Genomic DNA, 24,334 nt, shown 5'->3' on the forward strand with positions numbered 1-24,334 from the left:
CTAAATGAGGCAGTAAGATTGACTCTTTTTTGAAAGGTGGCTGCAAAGTTCGTCTCTACTGTGTCGCAAAGCAATAAGCTGCGCCATGTTTTTGTGAAACGGTGATACGAAAGTACTGCCTGCACAAAAGATCAGAGACAGACTCTTCAACAGCGGAATTCTCCACGTGATAACAGACAAAATGTCAGTACACACAGGGGAAATGGTCAGGAATCAGGCCCCACAACCCACGTAATGTGGGTAATGTATCCAGCGTAAAACAGAAGTGTAAATGATGTGGGTAACATAATTTTAGAGGCCACTATCAGAGGAAGAGCTGACAAAGTGTCAGTAGATACAGGGACTCAAATTAGAGCATTATTTGTTTCTCTTAATGATAAGAGCGCAGTTAAATCGTTGCGCTGTTACATTAGTGGATTAAGAGAAGAAGTAACACTGCCACAGGAATATGTTTTGTAAACCTACAGATGCATGTTAAGAACTATGATTTTGTTAGGAAAGTTGGGAGAAGACGCAGAAGGGATTTCAGTGTCATTCTAGAGAAGGATTTCCTACACCGGTACTGGATGGTGGTAGGTTATGGGACGCATATTGTTCGAATCAGTGAGGCAACTATTTCGGTGGAACTCGCGACCCTCAATCGCTAGGAATTTATGGAATGAGGCCTCTTCCACAACCTCCAACAGAACCACATATATGGGCATATGAAATTTATAAAACTGGTAACAGTCAGCAGTGGCACAGGACAGACTTCACAATCCAAATGCTGCCTAGATTGGACTTTCTCGTTGATACACTCTGTCTAAACAACGTTCTCTACAGGTCATTGATTCATGTGAGAAGAAGTGTAAACAAAATAGAGACACTAGTAAAAAAAGTTTTGTGCTCCAGTACTTATTGACGACTTTCGATAAGTAGATATAGAGATTACACGCGGAACAATACTTGCTTGTGCTCAGGAAGTTGTAGAGCAAGAATTTCAGTGTGAAAATAAGTTAAAGTGTAAGAGCAAGAAGCAGCTGACAGAAGAAGAATTTGCACAGTAACGTCCTTACTTAAAAATCAGGCCTATGAGAAGTTAGCACATTTGCCAGTGACAGTGTAATCTTTTGTACTCGGTATTAAAGGAATATGCTTGGTTGTTCGAGGAACCGCAGTATATGTCAGTCACTGACGTTGTGCAACACGAAATTCAAATTTAAGACATTAGGCCAATTGCTTAGAAACTGGATAGGCTCGGAACTGGACGGATTCCCATTTTATCTACAACCCGTTGGTCGGGATGTTACACAACATCAGCTGGTTGCAGGTATAGATCAATCCTCTGCGAACCCCTGCTTGGTCCCTAGCGCTGTGGTACCCAAAAACTCTATCGCCTATGCATTAACGTACTAGCAGAAAACAAGGTATTTACCATTGATACCTACCCTCTACCCCATATCGAAGAAACATTGGACATACTGGGAAACTGTAGATATTTTACTACCTTTTACATGTATCCTAATTACCACCAAGTTCCGATTTCACCAGAATACCTATGAAACCGCATTTTTGGTTCCATGAGGGTTGTATGAGTTTTTACACATGCCTTTCAGCCTTAGAAATGCGCCTGTCACTTTCCAAAGATTCGCTGACTTGTTACTAAGATGATTGAAGCCTACAGCGCCTTTAGTGTATTTGGTTGATATATTTTCAAGGAGTACTGAGGAACGTTTGGTGAGATTGAGGTACCTTTTATCAAGGTTACAGCACACACATTTGAATTTAAAGCTTTTGTTCTGCACAGTCAAAGGTTAAGTACCTGGGACATATTATCAGTTCAGATGAGGTTAAGGCAGATCCACTACTAACCAAATCAGTTGAGACTCTTGCAGGCACACTAACATTAAGGAGATGCAACTTTTCTTGGCCTCACTAGTTGTTACCGTCTTTGGTAAAGAATTATGCTATGACAGCCAAACGATTAACGAAGTTGTTAAAGTAAGGTGCAGTGCTTAAGCGGACAGAGGGATTTGAATTGGCTATGAGGAAACTTAAATATTATTTGACAGGTTCACATTATTAATATACTGATTCTGAAAAGCTTTTATCCTTTGAACAGACACATCAAATATGCTATCAGTGCTGTTCTTTGTCAAGAATAATTGCTAGTACTTAAATTCGGAGTCAACTATTTTAGATGTTATTTCTACAGAAGAAAATTCCCTGTGGTCTCTGATTATACTGCTCTTTGTAGAGGCTCAGTTTAAAGGATCCCAGCAGTCATTTGACTCGTTGGGCATTAAAAGTATCGAAATAAGATTATGACGTATGCCACAAACCAAGCTGTTCACACCTGAATGGTGATGCACTGAGCCATAAGGTCAAAATGATTCAGACTGACAATGTTTTAAGAGAAGAATTGAGAGATGTACAATGTCACTGGTACAATTCTATTCCACATTTTGTCACAGTTCATTATATTCTATGCCACATAAATCCCCCTGAGCAACAGGGTCATAACTGCAGAAAGAATTGCAAGCATGTATAATAGCTCAGTATCACGACAGTATGCAGGTGTGTCATAATATACACACGGCATTGATGGGAAGATAGACTAATGTTCAGTAGTACATACAAAACTACTTGCTTTGTGGTCAGAGGTCAGTCCCACCATAAACTTAAATTGGCTTGCTAACACTTCTTGGGGCTACAGACGTTACAAACCCGATTCAGAATGTTGTCTTAGGCATTGTCAGACCGTTCCCACAGACCTCACAAAATAATAAATATATCCTATATATCTCTGATCTTTTCCTAGATATGTTATTCTAGTACAAGTTGCAGATATGACTACAGGAACAGTAACAAGTGCCTTTGTCAATAGCTAAGTTTTATTATTCGGAAGTCCTGATCATATTTTGACTGAACAGAGGATTAATTTTATGTACATCCTGTTTTTACAAGTGTACAAATTACTATGAATCAAACAACTGAGAAACACTCCTTTCCATCCAAAAGCTAATAGCCACCTCCAATATGTACATCAAACAACAGTTCGGATTTTGTCTTACTACATAAACCACTCAGTGACTGGGACAGGTAGGTCGCCTATGTAACTTCTGCATAAAATAGTCATATACATGAATCAACTAGTTATAGATCCCAAGAAGACGTATATGGGCGGCCTATGAGCTCCCCATTTGAACATGATAAACTCCAATCTGGCAGAAGTTGTCACCTCAAGGCTATCTGGAAGCAGATAAAACAAAATAAATACAAGCCACCCAGAAACAAGATGAACCCTCGTAAAAAGGGGCTGTGCTTCCTCAGTATAAATCTGGGAACCTATTTTTGATTCTTAATCCCATGATTAAGAAAGGAAAGACTAAGAAATTCATGCTTCAATACGAAACCCCTTATTCCATCATACGAGTGACTTCTGTCAATGCAGATATTCATTGTCTAACCATACAGTGGTAGTACATTCTGACTGGTTACAGCTGTACCATGGTCAAGCTCTACCACCCTCTGCAGTGTCACTTAGTCCAGCTCAAAATAATTTATGAGAAGGCACATGTACTATCATGCAGAAATGCAGGAAAAAGGACAAGTTGCTATCAGCATATCCTCAGTACGCCTTGAGAAATAAAAACCCTTATGCCTTGAGGTCATGGGATGGAGGTACTGTTTGTTTGAACGAGTTTCATGTGGTATTTTATTCTGTGTAGGAGTGATTTCACTATAGGAAGAAATGTATTTTATTGATGTGATTCTGAGTAATAATTCTGTCGTTCAGTCAGTCATTTTGACTGACTAGTGCAAACGAATTGCGCTATGCTGTAGAACCAGTATCCAGTTGAGGCTAATTTTGCCATCTTTCTTTTGCAGTTTTTGTTATGCAAGAAGCTGCAAGAATTGCTTTCTAAAATAGGAGTACGCCTTGCTGTATCACAAAATACTGTATATTAACAGCAAAGTAACGAGAGCAGTGATAGTGTAAATGATTAAAGTGTGACCAGAAGTAATTGCTTATACAGTGGACATGAGTTTATAGAGATCGGTTGTTTTATAGTATTAATGTACCAGTAAGAGAACGTGAGGGGCTTCTATTCAACATCATCAGGAGGTTACTATGTTACTAAGTAAAGCTCTAGACGTTCCTTTAAGTGGGAAACACACCGTGGTGATACATGAAATAACTGAGTTTTGCGTTATGTACACTAAAGATTCTACATAATGTGAAATGGACTTTTTACGAACGCATTTACACTATTGCAAACGAGGTGTAATCAGTACTACATTGTTACAAGAAGAGAATCACAGTTCTGAGGTAGAAAAATGTTTTACTTAACCAGCTCACAAGCAGCGTTGAAGTGAAGTAGATAATTGGAGACATCAAGTAATAAAGTGTTTTTCCAGTAGTTGCTATTAACCGAATGTTTTCTTTACAGCAGTAAATATTTTTATTTTGCCGAGTTTCGTACGAAAAAATACATACACCAAATTTTCACTTATTATCATATTTCCACTTTACTATCAAAATTTACTTTAGAATTCATAGTTCTCTTGTCCACAACAGGCAAGTAAACTTCTTAATTAAATACATGAAGAGACAAGAGATAAGTGCATTCATTTATATAGCAATTAGGAACCAAATTTGCAACAACCAGAGGACCTCTATATCAAGTGTTTGGAGTTAACACTAAAGACTAATTCATGCAATGAGTTACCTACAGAGATCATGTACTTGACAAAGTCGCCTAAAATATGCAAACAACAGCTATTTGAAATTACCCAAGACTCTCACAGTATACACTAGTGGGAAGTTATGTAGTATAAAACATTATTATCTGAAAGTTATGTTAGCCTTTTGTAGACAAAGAATAACTCGTACTGCAACATTTTACTAGTAGTCAGGCCAATGCATGCATACGTTACTGTTTGGCAGCATCTTTGCACATCAGATGATCTATATTCTTTGCATGTAATGGATAACACAACAAAAATAAGTCCTCGTCTTCGTAATAAGTGGTGGAATGTATCATAACTCACATGGATTGATCTTGTGAAGCAAGCGGTTTATGGTTACGAATTTTGCCATATGCCATTATAGGAAATGTATTACTCCTTTAAAAACTACGCTTTCCTCGATTTTCCACCTAATTTACAACAGACTTCAGACGTGAAGTCCTGAACATCACAGGTAAGTCCATTGTCAGAAGACACTGCTACATGTCGAGACCAGCATGTTAAAAATATATGGTATCAATGGTAGGTCAGGAGAAATAAAGCATAGATAAGTTGAATTATATACTACTTATGTGTCACAAATGACTTAACCTCATCACCAAACAATGATACTTGAAAGGCACTAAAGAGGCAGAAGGTGTCAAATGAAGTCTCCCAGCAGTGGTTTGTGAGACGAAATGTTTAATTGTGCAGAGTTCTATATGAAGTTAAGAGACAAACAATTTTCAAACAATAGTAGCACCTTCACTGTCATATGGGTGAATAATACTTACTTATGGTTCTGCAAAAAAGGGTAGATGCATTGATTGTTGTAATTACATAGTGATGGGCTAACTGCTCTTGTCACTGTAACAGTTACTCTGATAGCATGCCATTCATAAACGTTCATTTGTGTTTCACTTAAAATATTTCTATCAGTACCTCCTTTTATGTTTTGTGTCATTTTTTCTGTATTTTGTTTACTGTATTTCATGTGTGATAGCAATGTCGTCATAGTAGTCACTCTCACCTGACACTATCCAAAACCAGTAAGCTAGTTTGTGGCGGATTACCGTCCTTTAAGCTTCAACACAGTATTTTATTTGAAATACTCTTGATCAGTCAATGTGCGTCATTCATATGCAATAATGATTTTCTTTCTTTTATCGGTAACCCAGTGGTTGTGATTTAATATCCTCCTGGGAAAACTTACTTATTACGTAAACTACAGTGATGCATGTTATTTCCCCATCCACTTTTGGTATCGTGAATTATACTGCGTGTACTCTGGCCAAGTAATATAGTGGTATTTCTTAACTGTAGTTGCCCATCTACTGCAGCTACCACTATTCAGATGTCTAGTCATAATTAAAACAAGTTGTTTCCACAAGACCTGGTGGTAGTTGCCTGTATTACAAATGGTTAATGTCCAAGTGGACATAATTTTGATACAACCCTACAGATATGAACAAACATATGCATGGATCCATGCTTGTACCATTTCGCTGTTAGACAATCCAGTAGTGCTGGCACATTATAATGAAGATTATGGTAGCCTCTTTTATGTGCTAAAAAAATCCATGTGGAGTCATTGGTTCTTATTCTCAGTAAACAAGGAGGAATAGGGACAACTTCTCAATTACATGGTTTCTTACACTACTGCTAATGCGTGACGAACAGTCATCCTCTACTTCTGGTAAAATTCTGTAGTCACATATCATTGCAGTTAGCTTCTTAACCTTCCCTGTTATTCCTGTCCCTACTACCATGTCCCTGAATCAGTTCTGTTCTCCTTCTTTCGTAAAGAAGGAGAAGTCTGGGCTCATCTTGACTATGTCACTCTCTTAGTACCATAGTATTCGTAGTTCTGTTTCACTATTCCAGCCAATACTACAGAGTTATCACTGCTGCCTTGCTGCAGTGTCCGCTTTAGCTATTCTCCAGAGACGTACTAGATGATATGTGCCATCTCTCAATTGGTTAGTTAAGCAAGGAAGCAGTGTTATTTTCTAGAGGAATGATTTGGCACATTAGTTGTGAAACAGTAAGTGTTTGAGCAGTGACAGGAATATCGCTAAGCACTTCATCTTGGTCCCCACTAATTCTACTTACGATTTATTCACATCATCTTGGCTCATACAGGGTGTTTCAAAAATGACCGGTATATTTGAAATGGCAATAAAAACTAAACGAGCAGCGATAGAAATACACTGTTTGTTGCAATATGCTTGGGCCAACAGTACATTTTCAGGCAGACAAACTTTCGAAATTACAGTAGTTACAATTTTCAACAACAGATGGCGCTGCGGTCTGGGAAACTCTATAGTACGATATTTTCAACATATCCACCATGCGTAGCAATAATATGGCGTAGTCTCTGCATGAAATTACCCGAAACCTTTGTCAACGTGTCTGGCGGAATGGCTTCACATGCAGATGAGATGTACTGCTTCAGCTGCTCAATTGTTTCTGGATTCTGGCGGTACACCTGGTTTTTCAAGTGTCCCCACAGAAAGAAGTCACAGGGGTTCATGTCTGGTGAATAGGGAGGCCAATCCACGCCGCCTCCTGTATGTTTCAGATAGCCCAAAGCAATCACACGATCATCGAAATATTCATTCAGGAAATTAAAGACGTCGGCCGTGCGATGTGGCCGGGCACCATCTTGCATAAACCACGAGGTGTTCGCAGTGTCGTCTAAGGCAGTTTGTACCGTCACAAATTCACGAAGAATGTCCAGATAGCGTGATGCAGTAATCGTTTCGGATCTGAAAAATGGGCCAATGATTCCTTTGAAAGAAATGGCGGCCCAGACCAGTACTTTTTGAGGATGCAGGGACGATGGGACTGCAACATGGGGCTTTTCGGTTCCCCATATGCGCCAGTTCTGTTTATTGACGAAGCCGTCCAGGTAAAAATAGGCTTCGTCAGTAAACCAAATGCTGCTCACATGCATATCGCCGTCATCAATCCTGTGCACTATATCGTTAGCGAATGTCTCTCGTGCAGCAATGGTAGCGGGCTGAGGGGTTGCCGTGTTTGAATTTTGCATGGATAGAGGTGTAAACTCTGGCGCATGAGACGATACGTGGACGTTGGCGTCATTTGGACCGCAGCTGCAACACGGCGAACGGAAACCCGAGGCCGCTGTTGGATCACCTGCTGCACTAGCTGCGCGTTGCCCTCTGTGGTTGCTGTACGCGGTCGCCCTACCTTTGCAGCACGTTCATCCGTCACGTTCCCAGTCCGTTGAAATTTTTCAAACAGATCCTTTATTGTATCGCTTTTTGGTCCTTTGGTTACATTAAACGTCTGTTGAAAACTTCGTCTTGTTGCAACAACACTGTGTTCTAGGCGGTGGAATTCCGACACCAGAAAAATCCTCTGTTCTAAGGAATAAACTATGTTGTCTACAGCCCACTTGCACGTTGTGAACAGCACACGCTTACAGCAGAAAGACGACGTACAGAATGGCAGACCCACAGACTGCATTGTCTTCTATATCTTTCACATCACTTGCAGCGCCATCTGTTGTTGAAAATTGTAACTACTGTAATTTCGAAAGTTTGTCCGCCTGAAAATGTACTGTTGTCCCAAGCATATTGCAACAAACGGTGTATTTTTATCGCTGCTCGTTTAGTTTTTATTGCCGTTTCAAATATACCGGCCATTTTTGAAACACCCTGTATCTTGGCAATGGGAATATAGTCACTCCATTCATGTGGTTCACAAATTAGATGTATGCACTGCTAATTATGGACTTACCACTCCATAAGAGAACTATCTGAAACCTTGATCATTCTTTTAAGATATTCATATAGTATGTTTCAATTGCAACACCCACAAAGATGATTCAACCTAGTTTAGAACTGCTTCCTGTGTACATCATAATCTCTTACAACCACTTACATTTAACGTAAGGATGTTAGACCATTGAACAATTATATAGTGAGAAATGTGACATGCCTTGTTCGATGTACAGCCCTCCTGTTTATTCCATATCATTAACTGCTCAACAATTTGTGTGTGAGAAGAACCAATGGGACTCGATAGATAGGCAGTTAGTGTCTTTCAACATCTACCCCACGCAAATGAGACAGGAGGATGTTGCTTGGACTTCTGGTTCCTCCAGGGGCGTCCTCCTAACATGATGCGATTAGCGATCAAAGAGACCCTTGTCTGGTCATTGCACTTCTGATTTGTCTTCATACTATGCTCCGTTCTACCATCTATCATCTTGCTGTCACACAAAAACATGCGTGACCCACTTGCACACTGAGAACTACAGTACCTCAATTAGGGTTGTAGTGGCCTTACTCACCCACACCCAACACAAACACCTATGAAACACAACGTTCACTCTTAGACACTTACAGAGTGTTCCCCGAGTGCGTAACTATCCCTAATTCCTACACTACTGTGTTATTTTGACTCAATGTTTCACCTACCATTGACACTGCTTTAATTCTATGAGTACACAGGCAATAATGTTCCACATTGTTTCCAGTTTGAACATTGATCTTCCCTTGGGTATCTTTCTGTTTTTATAGTACTGGAACCTCCATTTGATGCTTATGAACACTTGTCCTACATTATTCGACGTCATTGTGCAAGAGGGGACCTCAGACATTATCGAATAAAATGAGGCATTCAGCAGTACAGAACCGTATTTCCCAAGCATTTACTGGCTGACGCACCTAGCACCACACCAATTTCAGCCTTGCTCACTCCTTCAAGAAGAAATACGAATAATGAAGTCTTTTTCCCAATGTGATCACCACCAATGTTATCAACTACGCTCATACTCTAATTAAATACTCACTAACCTACAATTTTGTTCATTTTCCCTCTAGTGATGTGTTTTACCTGCCAGTTAGGCTCTGCTGTTTTGATGACATGAATGCAAACTCATCTGATGACCACAATTCCGTTTATGGAAAGATTTAGAATGCTTCATGCAAACTGTTCAACAGCTCTGTGGTTCCCCATCTGGCACTAACCAAAAGAGCTGTGTATCTGGATACATTACTGATACAGGTTAATTTTGTGATCCTTTCATTTCCACTGATACGTACCACATTTTGCATTCACATGTAGTACACTCTAAATAGCTACACAGTTGGACACACCCCAGTGCCTTACACACCTAAAAAGTTAATGTACCACTTTCCAGCACTGCATCACTGAAAAAAAACTTTAAATGCTTTGCCTCTTAACTAATTTACTTACCTCACGTATCTATAGGCGTTTCTGCTCATTTCACCTTCCCTTACCACCTTTAGCTTTGACATACTTTTATAGCAGCAGAATAAAATTCTATGGCTTCATGACAAATCTTGTATGCCAGGAGCACACTCACTTCGATTCCTACCACTCGTAGGTTCATTACACCTTGATAGGCTGATGAGACGACGAAAAACGTCTGCGTCATCTAGCAACAACATCCTGCCCTTCCTTTTGCTTGACTTTATGATTAAATGTAGGTGTCAGTAATTGTAGTGCATGATGTCACCTCTTTTCTTGTTAATGTATTTCTGTTTTCCATTTCATATTGTCATGTTCTGCCATCTGTATATTTCACCTAATTTAATTAGGACTGACATGAAGCAGTTAGGTCCCTCAAAAGTCACAAGACTACAATCCGTTTCAAAAATTGACTATTGTGAATGCCTGTTTTCAGTTCATTACATAGGCTACCCTGTGTGGTGCACAACATGCCAGTTTGCTTGAGACATCATGAGCCTAGACAGTTGATCGTGATTCCCTTCCTAGTTCACTTCCCATCCTTATTGCACCATCTGATATATTTTAATACATTATAATTGTAAATGTAACGAATACTCTCAACTTTAATTTCGTCACAGACAATTGAAGCTGGTTTGCCCATTTTCCTAACAGCTAAGCCCTCTATTCTTTACCATAGCTCACCAGGGAAGTTATCACTACTGGGTAGGTCTACTGGCTCTTATTTTGACATCCTTGTCCTAAATCTAACATCTCAATATTCACGCCAGTTTACATAATGGACACTTCCAAAATGTTGTTTCAGTCTCATTAGATTTTCAGAAAAGTGGGACTAGAAACTCACTTTTGGTTTCCTAATGAAATATAGAATTAGCACAACTACAGTAAATCACACACATTGGCCAAATGTTGACCTAATTCTGCAATATATCAGGCTATAACGTATTCTGTTCTTTCTAAACACCTGCCAAAAACAACTGGCTGCGTGTTCAGTCCTCTCAACATTCAGCCCTACTTAACATAAACCATCACTATTTTTCGAAAGAATAATAAACGCCAAACTTGTGCAAAGTTTCAAGACAACTAGCACCTGTGACAGGCTATAAATACTGCTGATCAATCATCTTGACTGCAAAGCCATCGAACCGTGCTACCCTGTTGGAATTGCCTCTACATGAGTGCTAAATCTTACAGCATGCAAGCAGAAACGACCAATGTGTAATATCATCCCTGTCTTTTCACTCTGATTTAATTCTCCTACACTGAATTATAGACACTGTTCATCCTGTGAACAACCAGTCACAGAACCACTCCACAACGCTATGCGAGTTTGGTTTAATGGAAGTGCAGCTGTGCTGAAAACAAATTTGGTATCCCTGCTCAGACTGATGCTGATTGCTATGATAAAACTCCTATGAGCTTAATTCTTTGTTATGCAGTATCACGAAATCCTAGTAAGCTGACATGTGCAGCTCAATCACACTGAAGCCAATCTTTTGGCTACCACCTGACAAATTCATAATATAGCCACTGTGCTAATACTGAATATTAGGAATTTAAAAACGCGATCCAGCGTGATTAAATACACAGGGAACTGTGCAAACTGACTGCTACTTTGGAAGTAACCAAAGCCTTACAGATCTTGTTGTATAACACCCACACAACAGTTGCATGTTAACACCCTGCACACTACCATTCAACCAAGACAGCAACAGAGACTCATTCCTAACTTAGTGCCCACTGAAACCTTCCAGCAAACCATAACTAATACTTCATTTCATGCATCAGTACACATGCAAATGATATACTCCATGTAGGTATCAACCTTGTCGTATTATTCCACTGCTGCTATTGTACAACTGCCATCATCTATAGATGTGTTAAATATCAGATATCTCAGACTGTAACTTGCACCAGTTGCAAATTTGAGTGTTATCACATTCTCTTTCCCTGTCACCTACGTACCTAATTCTGAACGCGATGTTTGGCAAACGGACGTCATGTCTGTAGTTCAAGATTCATCTGTGCTCTAACACTAATTATTACAAGCATCCTACCTTATTACTCTGCACTAGTGTCAAATGAGAAATTGCATTGCTTTTAGAGGAAACTTAGGAATTCCCTTGCTCTCACACTGTTGAGGCAATGCACAAATTTTTATTTAGGCCCACTGGGAACAGATTACCATATTTGGTAGACTTATCGAGTTTTTCTAATGGTATACTTTTATTCAACTTTCTTATTGTATATGTATCACACCAACCATTAGGTTATCTGCTCATTTAACTTACACACACTACAGTTTTGAACTTTTCTGCTAATTTGCCTAAAACACCTTTTGTGCTGGCACCCAACTGACAGCCTGCCTACACAACCAAAAACAATCAAAGTTACCATTGACCATGGCACTGCACACATCACTGAGAGGAGTAAGCTGGAATACCTATAAAGAGTGGTTGACCCAGTGTCATCTCTCTTCCAGTCACTGTAGTTGTCCTCGGAATGGTTGTATGGATCATATGTAATCAAAGATATTGTGAACCATTCAGATCATGTGGTGCACGAACAGCAGCTGTTGGGTAATTTTATACTTAAGTGGATTTTGGATCCTGGCACAATTCAGTCATGACTCACTTACAACTAAGCATTAGGAGATGAGATGCTGATATGTATTAGTTTGTTTCTATTGTATAATTTTCTCACTTTGCAACATGTGAGAGCATTACATTCCACTTAGCCAAGGACCAAACCAATGACATATTACTTAAGAATCAATATCAATTACATGAAATAAGAATGAATAGAACAATGGTAGTGTCACAATTGTGTTAATAAGATTAGTTTATTATGGCTATATTATCTGTTTGTAATGTATCCTTCAATAACTTTGCAATTTCTACTTTTATACTACAAACTGCAAAGATTATAGGAAAAATAATGAATCTTATCAATATGATTGAGCTAAACCTCCTTTTGTATTCAATCCACATCCTAAAATTTACTTGTCCTTGACCATTCTTGTAGAATAATTTATTCTGTCATGATTAGCTTACATTATGATTTTATTAGGTGCAGTTACACTCTTTAATTCATGGGCATGTATTGTGTTTTTGTAGACTCAGTTATTTAGGTAGTTTTCCACACAACCATTGAATATGTTCATTTTCTGCTTACATCTCGTGTACCAGAGAAATGCTATATGACCCATCTTTAGCTCACACTTATAGTTATTCAGTCCATACTGTGTATCTTTTTTAACACGTTACTACAAATTTTACTGTTTTTCTTAGAGATTCATAATATGTATACTCGCCACACATAGCAGTGTATTTTCAGACTCATCAGAATATAAGGCTATTGTCCAGAAACCCAGCTTTTCGTTCCTTTTATTGGAAAATAATATTGAATACAAATGTATGCCGATCTTGCCTATTATGAAAATGGCTCTGAGCACTATGGGACTTAACTGCTGTGGTCATCAGTCCCCTAGAACTTAGAACTACTTAAACCTAACTAATCTAAGAACATCACACACATCTATGCCCGAGGCAGGATTCGAACCTGCGACCGTAGCAGTCACGCGGTTCCAGACTGAGCGCCTAGAACCGCTAGACCACCATGGCCGGCACCTATTATGAATACTCTATACAGCAGTTGTGGATGTCCTATCATGAGAAAGATGGAATAAAATGAAATCACATCACTAAAAAGTGTCATAGCTGAAGTGTAGCAAAACAGAACAGTGGCAATCAATTATAACTATCTCCAATTGTTACACATGCACTTTCACCAATAAGAAATAGGTAGGAAATCAAAAATTAAAACAATCATTCTGAAAATAAAAATGAAGCATGAATACAGATTTCCAAAAAAGCCATGTTTATTTACCCACATTAAGGAAACTATCCACAATGGAATCATCTTTGAATAAAATGCAGGAAATGTTTAGTACTCACGTTCTGAGCTCTCCCCAGTGTTGTTGTTGTTGTGTATACGAATAACTGGATTCAAATCTTAAGACCTAATGTTTGTTTACCTATTTCATTTTGTGTAGAACTTACATGGTATTAAGTACCGAAAAAATAGTTAAGAGCTTTAGTGCATAACACTTATCTGTATCATCTCTCAATCATGTAAAGAGCTGTGTGAAACAAAAAACAATTTGCAAAAAATATAGCTATTGTGCACTGGTGTAAATGGCAGCCAAGAACAATGAATTTATTAGATTACACATTTTAGCATCTGACCCATTTATGTGAAGATGCACTGATGAGCAAAAATGTCATGAATACTCCCTGTGAGGAGGATGAATGCCATGTGTTGTACATACATGATGCAATAAGCAGATTACAAGTATATAAGCAGATTACAAGTATATAAGCAGATTACAAGTATATAAGCAGATTACAAGTATATAAGCAGATTACAAGTATATAAGCAGATTACAAGTATATAAGCAGATTACAAGTATATAAGCAGATTACAAGTATATAAGCAGATTACAAGTATATAAGCAGACCAGAAATTAACAAGGAGTTGTTCTACCAGTTACATGGGTCACGAACATGTAAACCCAATGACATAAGTGACTTTAGCAAAGGGCAGGTTACAGTGGCATTGCAGTTGGGAACTAGAACCTCAGAAGTTGTGAAGCTGGTAGGCTGGATCTATGCTACTATTGTGAACGTCTGTGGAAAGTGGCTGAAAGGTGATAAATTGATAACCTTATGAAAACATGTAATACACCTATCCATCACAAATCATGGAGGTCCGAGGCTTCCCTGCTCTGTGAAGCTTGACATGTGGCAATATGTGGCATATCTAATTACAGAAAAGAATGCTTGAGCAGCCATGCACGTGTTTGAACCCACAATTCAATGTACATCGCTGAACATAGGGCTCCACAACATATGGTAACTGTATGTTTCCATACCAATCCACCAAAATGTTCAATTGCAACTGCAGTGGGCAACGGATAATTGAGGCTATAATGAAGGTCAATGCAAATGTCAACTGTCATGATGGATGACATTTCCTGTTACACCAGGTCAGTTGCCACATCCAGATATGCTATATCTAGGTGAATGGCACCAGGTGGAGTGTCCATTATGCTATGGGGACAGTCACTCAGGCTCCTTAGGGACGTCTGGTAGTAATTGAAGGGATCACGACAGTTGCTGACTGTGACCTTCATAGCTACTGCATAGATTCCTTCATGCATGGATGTGATCTCCCATGGTGAAGGCATTCCAGGAGGATAACTGTCCATGTCACATGTGCAGAACGACTCCACAGTGGTCTGAGTAGCATGGTACCTAACACATCTTGACCACACCATGTCATGTAGAACTGTCAAAGTATTGTGTTCCAAAGATGGACAAACATGCTACTAAGCACGTTGCTACATTTGTTGTTACGTTTACTGATACAGGAATAGTACTAACAGAACATAAATGTACACACTATTAATGACTCTTGAGAAAACGTATCTGAGTAAAATAATTGTTATAACCATGTTTCTCCAGTGTTGAGTGTACTAGCGTGAATGAAGGAAGTGCCATTAATATATTTTTACTGTCACTGTTTCTAAAATACAGAGTTACAAGTACTACATGATGACTATGCAAGTCATCACACATCCTTGGCCTTTTACTGAATATTGCATGGTACTTATGATTACTGACAAACATTTGGATTTATCACAATACACAATCTTCCTGTCTCGAGACTGATAGGAAAAGAACAGAAGTGTTAATGACAAATATACATTTGATTCCTATTTCTGGAGTATTTACTAATACAATTTCTTGATGTCTCAAGCTGCAGATATGGATTTTTATATCATCACATTATCTGTTACCAATCTATAGTACAGATTATTGCACACTGTTTCTCAATTATACCACATTTTATGTTACTTCACAGGCATTATAATTTATTGTCCTATTGCTTCATCCATTATTCTACAGGCCTTGAGGGCACCAACCTGGAAAACCTATTTACATAAACTACCACTTGCTTGTAGTTTCTTTCTGATGTGAAGTAATGCATGTGTCTTGAGAGTGTCCAACTGAGTGAAACTTTTGTCACAGATATCACATTTGTGAGGTCCCCTTCCAATGTGTTCTAATGTATCTCCCTTGAGATCAGCTGATCTAAGAATGATCACTTCATCACTTTTGTGAGGTCTTTTCCCAGTGTGTATGAATATGTATTGAAATACCCTACCCTAACAAAAGATCTCCCACAAATATAAAATTTGTGATGTTTCTTTCCACTGTGAATGAATATATGTTTCTTGAGATAACCAAACTGGGCAAACGATTTGTCTCAAATTTCACATTTGTTGGGTATCTTTCCAGTGTGAATTAATTTGCGGGTCATGAGATTTCCCACAAATCTCACATGTACAAGGTTTCTCTCCAGTGTTAAGTGTGCGTTTCTTGAGAACGTTTGAGAAAACAAAAGATTACCCATAAATCTCACATTTGTTCAGTTTCTTTCCAGTGTGAATAAATGCATGTTTCTTGAGATAAGCTGACTGGGCAAAAGATTTTCCACAAATATCGCATTTGTGAGGTTTCTTTCCAGTGTGAATTAATGTGTGTGCCTTGAGATTAGCTGACTGGGTAAACGATTTCTCACAAATCTCACATTTGTGAGGCTTTTGTCCAGTGTGAATTAATACATGTTTCTTGAGACTGCCTGCACCAGCAAAAGATTGTCCACAAATCTCACATTTATGAGGTTTCTTTCCAGTGTGAAGTAATATATGTGTTTTGAGTCCGCTTGACAAAACAAAAGATTTCCCACAAATTTCACATTTATGAGGTTTCTTTCCAGTGTGAATAAATGCATGTTGCTTGAGATAAGCTGACTGGGCAAAATATTTCCCACAAATATAGCATTTGTGGGGTTTCTTTCCAGTGTGAATTAATGTGTGTGCCTTGAGATTATCTGACCGGGTAAACGATTTGTCACAAATCTCACATTTGTAAGGTTTTTCTCCAGTGTGAATTAATACGTGTTTCTTGAGATTGCTTGCACCAGCAAAAGAGTGTCCACAAATCTCACATTTATGAGGTTTCTTTCCAGTGTGAAGTAGTATATGTGTTTTGAGTCCACTTGACAAAACAAAAGATTTCCCACAAATCTCACATTTGTGAGGTTTCTTTTCAGTGTGAATTAATATGTGTTTCTTGAGATCACTTGAGACAACAAAAGATTTTCCACAAATATCGCATCTGTGAGGTTTCTTTCCAGTGTGAAATAATACATGTTGCTTGAGATCGCTTGGGAAAGCAAAAGATTTCCCACAACTCTCACATTTGTGAGGTTTCTTTCCAGTGTGAATTAATCCATGTTTCTTGAGATTGCCTGCACCAGCAAAAGATTTGCCACAAATATGACATTTGTGGGTTCTGTTTGCAGTAAGTAGATTACCCTGGAAACTGACATTAACAGTTGTAGATGAAGTTCCATGATGATTTGTTTCCTCTGTATCATTTGTCATAAGTGTGTTACATATGCCATTAGCAGACATGTTTGCAGTTTTCCATGTTTCCTTGTATGAATTCAGCTCGTTGAGTTCTGCGACAGAAACTTCTGGCTCACTATCCGAGAAGCTAGTGCTTTGATGCTCATCGCTATAGCCATATTTTTCATGGTTGCCAGCAGCTGAGAAATGGTAATTCTCACTCATTCTCAAATGTTTTTTCAAACTAACATTACTGTGAAATACCTCACCACACCACTTACAAACATATAAAGGTGGTTGCATACCATCAATGTGAATAAACACATGCTTTATCAATCTGTATTTTGAAGGAAAGCTCTGTTGGCAGAAATTACAGCTATATACATGTAATTCCTTTTCCCACGTACTACAGTTATATCGTGTGGCAACTGAGCAGTTCTTATCAACAGTCATATCTTCTGTATTGGTATCAAACTCGTATGTTGACTTCATGTCAATCATCAACTCATCCTGGACCAGTCTATTGTGAAAAGTTTCTTCACATGATATGCCACTGCTCCCACCAGTACACTGAGTCAATCTGAAGAGTAAGGAGGCGGATGTTAAATACTGATATACATACAACAAAGAAACAATATTTAGGTGTCTGTAAATCCAGTACTATAAGAGAGAATTATTCATAAAAGTGCCGAAGAAATTACATATATAGTAACTGTTAGAGATTTAAAATTGTAATATTCCACCAGAAGGAAAGAACTGATGAGGTAAAAATGATGATTAATCTGAGTCACTGCCAATTTGATTTGAAATTTTTAGATGAGAATTAAAATAATTCACTTTCAAGTGTTACACTCTTTTTAAAATACAGTGCTACAAATTAATAGTCTACACCTATTTATTAATTGTATAAAAAAAATTCAGTTACATGTTTTAACTGAATAAGATTTAATTAAGAGAAATAATGGGTTTCCTTTGTCTGGCAAACACTTTCACCTTTGGAAATTTATTTCACCTAGCAAACAGTTTTTTTTGTTTGATTCCCAATGAGTCAAGAACTACTGCAAGCGGAATTATTTTGATTAGTTATCTTGTATGGATGTTAATCAGGTGGATAATGACTGTTCATAAGCAATAATCAATGTCACATCAATCTATGGAAAAAATGCATACTGATGAATGAATGTGAATGACACACTTGCAGATGGTTTTAATCTAAGACTATGTTTTTGGCACTGCAACTTATATGAAGCCTTGTACAAATGGAAATGCTGTCTAAAACGATTGAAATGGTTGTAAATTTTCCAGTATATTTGCAGCGAGCCTTTTTGAAAATTTTTACATTTAGTCACCCGACACTGCAGAACACAAATGACTTAAGGACACACACACATAAATACCACATCATCACCCATTAAACACTGCAGGCTGACACTACATATTGAGTGGCAGTGACAACAGCTGATGCATGAGCTACCCCTGTAGTATCTGGGTCCCATAATTCCACCTGCAGTTAAACCCTTTCCCACAGAGCAGAACTGTGATGCCTTTCAGGTCCCCATGTGCATCATGTTGCACATGAAAGATCAAAAATTACTGAAGGCATGCATGATCCAGTGTTTTCTTTTGTTCGGATTGTAACTTCTAACTTTTTTGAATTGTGTTTGGTATATAGTTCTGTTTGGCATGGTATCTGGTAAATTTCTAATGTTTTTAAACTCTTAATTGGGATCACACGTGTTTTTTAACGTAACCAGTATCGTTGTGTGTCAGATTCTAGAAGTTCACAACTGAATCACTAAACATTGTAACTCTTTTAAAACTCAGTTACATGTATTTTCATACATATGGAAGTAAAGTAACAGAATATAAATAATGAAGAAAGAAATCACAAAAATATGTGAGGTTTCAAACAAATACCTTTCTATTTCTTAAAGTAGTAGAAATAAAACTAACAATTAAAATTTTAGACTATGCCAGTCAACCATAAACCAGAATAAGAACCAGAATTTTTGGAAAACTTCAACAATACATAAATTTTGATAATTATTTATCAACTGTTTTAGAGACCTCCACGTAAGAATTGTGTAGGTACCCAGTACTTGTGTCATATCCTTAATCTTTACTGCACAACACTTTTTGTGGCATGTACATTCATAGACTATTAATGCAGTCATGATGGAAGTGCACATGTATTTTAATAACACACGTACTACAGCCTGAACAGCAACACTGCTGATGGTTTACACCACATTTGCTAAAACGTTTGGCGCTATTGCTGTTACCTCTACTTTATTCCTTCCTTTGTTCTCTCAATTCTCAAACCAAAACAGTTTCTTACATTCTATCTACATACTCCAGTACCCCTCTATCGTACAACTAGTGCAGTTGGGGGATTAATGGGACTTCGTCACCTTTAATTGGTCTTGCGGCTGAGGCTGGTTGCGAAGTGCCATTGCATATATACGCTAGTATTGTGATGGTGTCACCACTCCCAAAGACTACCGCCACTCCCTCCCCCCCCCCCCCCCCAGGACAGGATTAGTATACCCTAACTGCCTACATCCGGTGTAATCCATGGGAAGGTGTGAATGTCTGAAAATGTTTGCAAGCCGTGTAACTGAGACAGAATGTGGAGACCAGCCTGGTATTCACCTAGTGGGATGTGGAAAACCGCCTAAAAACCACATCCAGGCTGGCCAGTACACTGGCCCTTCATCATTAATCCACCAGATGGATTCGATACAGGGATGGCGCGCATGCCTTAATCCGCTCTCAGCTACCCTGGTGGGTCGTTTCTTACATTACCATGAAAATATTACAATTGGTTCCCCCTAATAAGGAAGTATTGTCAATGCATTTGATGCCAGGGTTGGAGACCGCTGTGAATACAAGCAAGCCTATTAAAGCTTTTACGCAGAAAAATTAATATCATGCAAAGAAGGTATGTTCTTTTGAACATTTTTATATTATCAAGATTTTGTTTCATCACTGTTGAATCTCATCTAAAATACCTTGAGAGAAAACAAAACTTGGTTTCTTGTACAATGTCTCGATTTCTACCCATCACATCACCAGTAAGTTACAGGGCAGGAATCTGCAAAGCAATGTTCTATTGTGTAGCACAAACATTGCTTGGATTGCGCATTTCTCCATTTGAAAGAGTTTCCCCTACCATAAAAGCAGGAATCATGGTGATATGACTGTATCCTCTTTGCCGTTATCGTTTCCACCACCACCATGGCCCTCTTCTGAAATTGAATTGTTGAACGAGTGTGGTATCTCTGCTAGATGTCATAGTAACTGTATTATGAATTTACTGAGTGTGAAACTGTCTGAACAGCAACTAGTTTTCATAACAAGAAGTCGATCCAAGGCGTTTTAAGTGATTATAATTACACTGACAGTGTTCTGGATGGTGCTGTGTGAGCTCTATACTTTCCAGGATGCTGTGACATTTTAGGATTTTCATTAACAGTTGTCCTCACTGAGTACACTGAAAAATAATTTTTCATTTTCCGCCACAAGGTGAAAATGTGGCGTTATAAGCAGTGAGAATGAGGCATCAGCGCAGGAAAAGAGGAGAAACGATCAGACCAATGATGATGATGGTTCTGGTATGTTTAATAGGACATGATGATAAGTTACTTCTTCAAAATGGTCTACCGACTGTGCAACATGCTGTATCCATGACATGGTTGCCTACAGCATATTCAGTGTAATCAGATTGACATCACGTGACAATCTGCATACATCCCCAACAGGTCTTTCACATATCACATCATCCAAATGTCATACGAATTTAGATTAGTGATCTCGAAGGCAGCATATCTTGAGACAGTCTAGATATAATGTGGGTGACAGCAAAAAGTTGGGGCATGGAAGGACAGAGGACAGGGGAGTGAGGGGCAGGGAGATAGATATAGAGGTGGGGAGATAGAGAGGCGGAGGATAGATAGAGGGAGGAGATGGGGAATAGAGAGAGGGATGCGGGAGAGAGAGGGATGCGGGAGAGAGAGGGATGCGGGAGAGAGAGGGATGCGGGAGAGAGAGGGATGCGGGAGAGAGAGGGATGCGGGAGAGAGAGGGATGCGGGAGAGAGAGGGATGCGGGAGAGAGAGGGATGCGGGAGAGAGAGGGATGCGGGAGAGAGAGGGATGCGGGAGAGAGAGGGATGCGGGAGAGAGAGGGATGCGGGAGAGAGAGGGATGCGGGAGAGAGAGGGGCGCGAGAGAGAGAGACGGGGGGTGTGTGAGAGGGCAGAGAGAGGGAGGAAAGGAAGAGAGTGTGGAAGGGAGGTGGATGAGATGGAAAGAGGAGAGGGGAGGGGATGGAAAGAGGAGAGGGCAGGAGCGGTGGGGGGGGGGGCGGGAGAGGGCAGGAGCGGTGGGGAGGGGGGGGCGGGAGAGGGCAGGAGCGGTGGGGGGGGTCGGGAGAGGGCAGGAGCGGTGGGGGGGGGGGGGGGGCGGGAGAGGACAGTAGCGGTGGGGGGGGCGGGAGAGGACAGTAGGGGTGGGGGGGGCGGGAGAGGACAGTAGGGGTGGGGGGGGCGGGAGAGGACAGTAGGGGTGGGGGGGGCGGGAGAGGACAGTAGGGGTGGGGGGGGCGGGAGAGGACAGTAGGGGTGGGGGGGGCGGGAGAGGACAGTAGGGGTGGGGGGGGCGGGAGAGGACAGTAGGGGTGGGGGGGGCGGGAGAGGACAGTAGGGGTGGGGGGGGCGGGAGAGGACAGTAGGGGTGGGGGGGGCGGGAGAGGACAGTAGGGGTGGGGGGGGCGGGAGAGGACAGTAGGGGTGGGGGGGGCGGGAGAGGACAGTAGGGGTGGGGGGGGGCGGGAGAGGACAGTAGGGGTGGGGGGGGCGGGAGAGGACAGTAGGGGTGGGGGGGGCGGGAGAGGACAGTAGGGGTGGGGGGGGGCGGGAGAGGACAGTAGGGGTGGGGGGGGCGGGAGAGGACAGTAGGGGTGGGGGGGGCGGGAGAGGACAGTAGGGGTGACGGTGGGAGAGGACAGTAGGGGTGACGGTGGGAGAGGACAGTAGGGGTGACGGTGGGAGAGGACAGTAGGGGTGACGGTGGGAGAGGACAGTAGGGGTGACGGTGGGAGAGGACAGTAGGGGTGACGGTGGGAGAGGACAGTAGGGGTGACGGTGGGAGAGGACAGTAGGGGTGACGGTGGGAGAGGACAGTAGGGGTGACGGTGGGAGAGGACAGTAGGGGTGACGGTGGGAGAGGACAGTAGGGGTGACGGTGGGAGAGGACAGTAGGGGTGACGGTGGGAGAGGACAGTAGGGGTGACGGTGGGAGAGGACAGTAGGGGTGACGGTGGGAGAGGACAGTAGGGGTGACGGTGGGAGAGGACAGTAGGGGTGACGGTGGGAGAGGACAGTAGGGGTGACGGTGGGAGAGGACAGTAGGGGTGACGGTGGGAGAGGACAGTAGGGGTGACGGTGGGAGAGGACAGTAGGGGTGACGGTGGGAGAGGACAGTAGGGGTGACGGTGGGAGAGGACAGTAGGGGTGACGGTGGGAGAGGACAGTAGGGGTGACGGTGGGAGAGGACAGTAGGGGTGACGGTGGGAGAGGACAGTAGGGGTGACGGTGGGAGAGGACAGTAGGGGTGACGGTGGGAGAGGACAGTAGGGGTGACGGTGGGAGAGGACAGTAGGGGTGACGGTGGGAGAGGACAGTAGGGGTGACGGTGGGAGAGGACAGTAGGGGTGACGGTGGGAGAGGACAGTAGGGGTGACGGTGGGAGAGGACAGTAGGGGTGACGGTGGGAGAGGACAGTAGGGGTGACGGTGGGAGAGGACAGTAGGGGTGACGGTGGGAGAGGACAGTAGGGGTGACGGTGGGAGAGGACAGTAGGGGTGACGGTGGGAGAGGACAGTAGGGGTGACGGTGGGAGAGGACAGTAGGGGTGACGGTGGGAGAGGACAGTAGGGGTGACGGTGGGAGAGGACAGTAGGGGTGACGGTGGGAGAGGACAGTAGGGGTGACGGTGGGAGAGGACAGTAGGGGTGACGGTGGGAGAGGACAGTAGGGGTGACGGTGGGAGAGGACAGTAGGGGTGACGGTGGGAGAGGACAGTAGGGGTGACGGTGGGAGAGGACAGTAGGGGTGACGGTGGGAGAGGACAGTAGGGGTGACGGTGGGAGAGGACAGTAGGGGTGACGGTGGGAGAGGACAGTAGGGGTGACGGTGGGAGAGGACAGTAGGGGTGACGGTGGGAGAGGACAGTAGGGGTGACGGTGGGAGAGGACAGTAGGGGTGACGGTGGGAGAGGACAGTAGGGGTGACGGTGGGAGAGGACAGTAGGGGTGACGGTGGGAGAGGACAGTAGGGGTGACGGTGGGAGAGGACAGTAGGGGTGACGGTGGGAGAGGACAGTAGGGGTGACGGTGGGAGAGGACAGTAGGGGTGACGGTGGGAGAGGACAGTAGGGGTGACGGTGGGAGAGGACAGTAGGGGTGACGGTGGGAGAGGACAGTAGGGGTGACGGTGGGAGAGGACAGTAGGGGTGACGGTGGGAGAGGACAGTAGGGGTGACGGTGGGAGAGGACAGTAGGGGTGACGGTGGGAGAGGACAGTAGGGGTGACGGTGGGAGAGGACAGTAGGGGTGACGGTGGGAGAGGACAGTAGGGGTGACGGTGGGAGAGGACAGTAGGGGTGACGGTGGGAGAGGACAGTAGGGGTGACGGTGGGAGAGGACAGGAGCGGTGACGGTGGGAGAGGACAGGAGCGGTGACGGTGGGAGAGGACAGGAGCGGTGACGGTGGGAGAGGACAGGAGCGGTGACGGTGGGAGAGGACAGGAGCGGTGACGGTGGGAGAGGACAGGAGCGGTGACGGTGGGAGAGGACAGGAGCGGTGACGGTGGGAGAGGACAGGAGCGGTGACGGTGGGAGAGG

General features: G+C 41.9%; 1 protein-coding gene across 5 annotated transcripts in view; it reads right to left on the reverse strand.

Annotated features, from left to right (window-relative positions):
• The window catches only part of LOC124554056 (zinc finger protein 729-like), a 294,084-nt gene that overhangs the window by 161,491 nt on the left and 108,259 nt on the right, over positions 1 to 24,334 (reverse strand). For 3 of the 5 annotated variants that reach the window (XM_047128093.1, XM_047128092.1, XM_047128094.1), the window contains one exon: positions 14,439 to 18,011. The exons of 1 other annotated variant lie outside the window; for it this stretch is intronic. In XM_047128093.1, the coding sequence (XP_046984049.1) occupies positions 16,424 to 18,011 (1,588 nt within the window). In that variant the 3' untranslated portion in view covers positions 14,439 to 16,423. Of the gene's footprint in view, positions 1 to 14,438; positions 18,012 to 24,334 lie in introns of those variants that run through there. One more of the 5 variants, XM_047128096.1, reaches the window with a different exon arrangement.

Source organism: Schistocerca americana, chromosome 11, assembly GCF_021461395.2.
Source record: "Schistocerca americana isolate TAMUIC-IGC-003095 chromosome 11, iqSchAmer2.1, whole genome shotgun sequence".
Taxonomy (NCBI): Eukaryota; Metazoa; Arthropoda; class Insecta; order Orthoptera; family Acrididae; genus Schistocerca; species Schistocerca americana.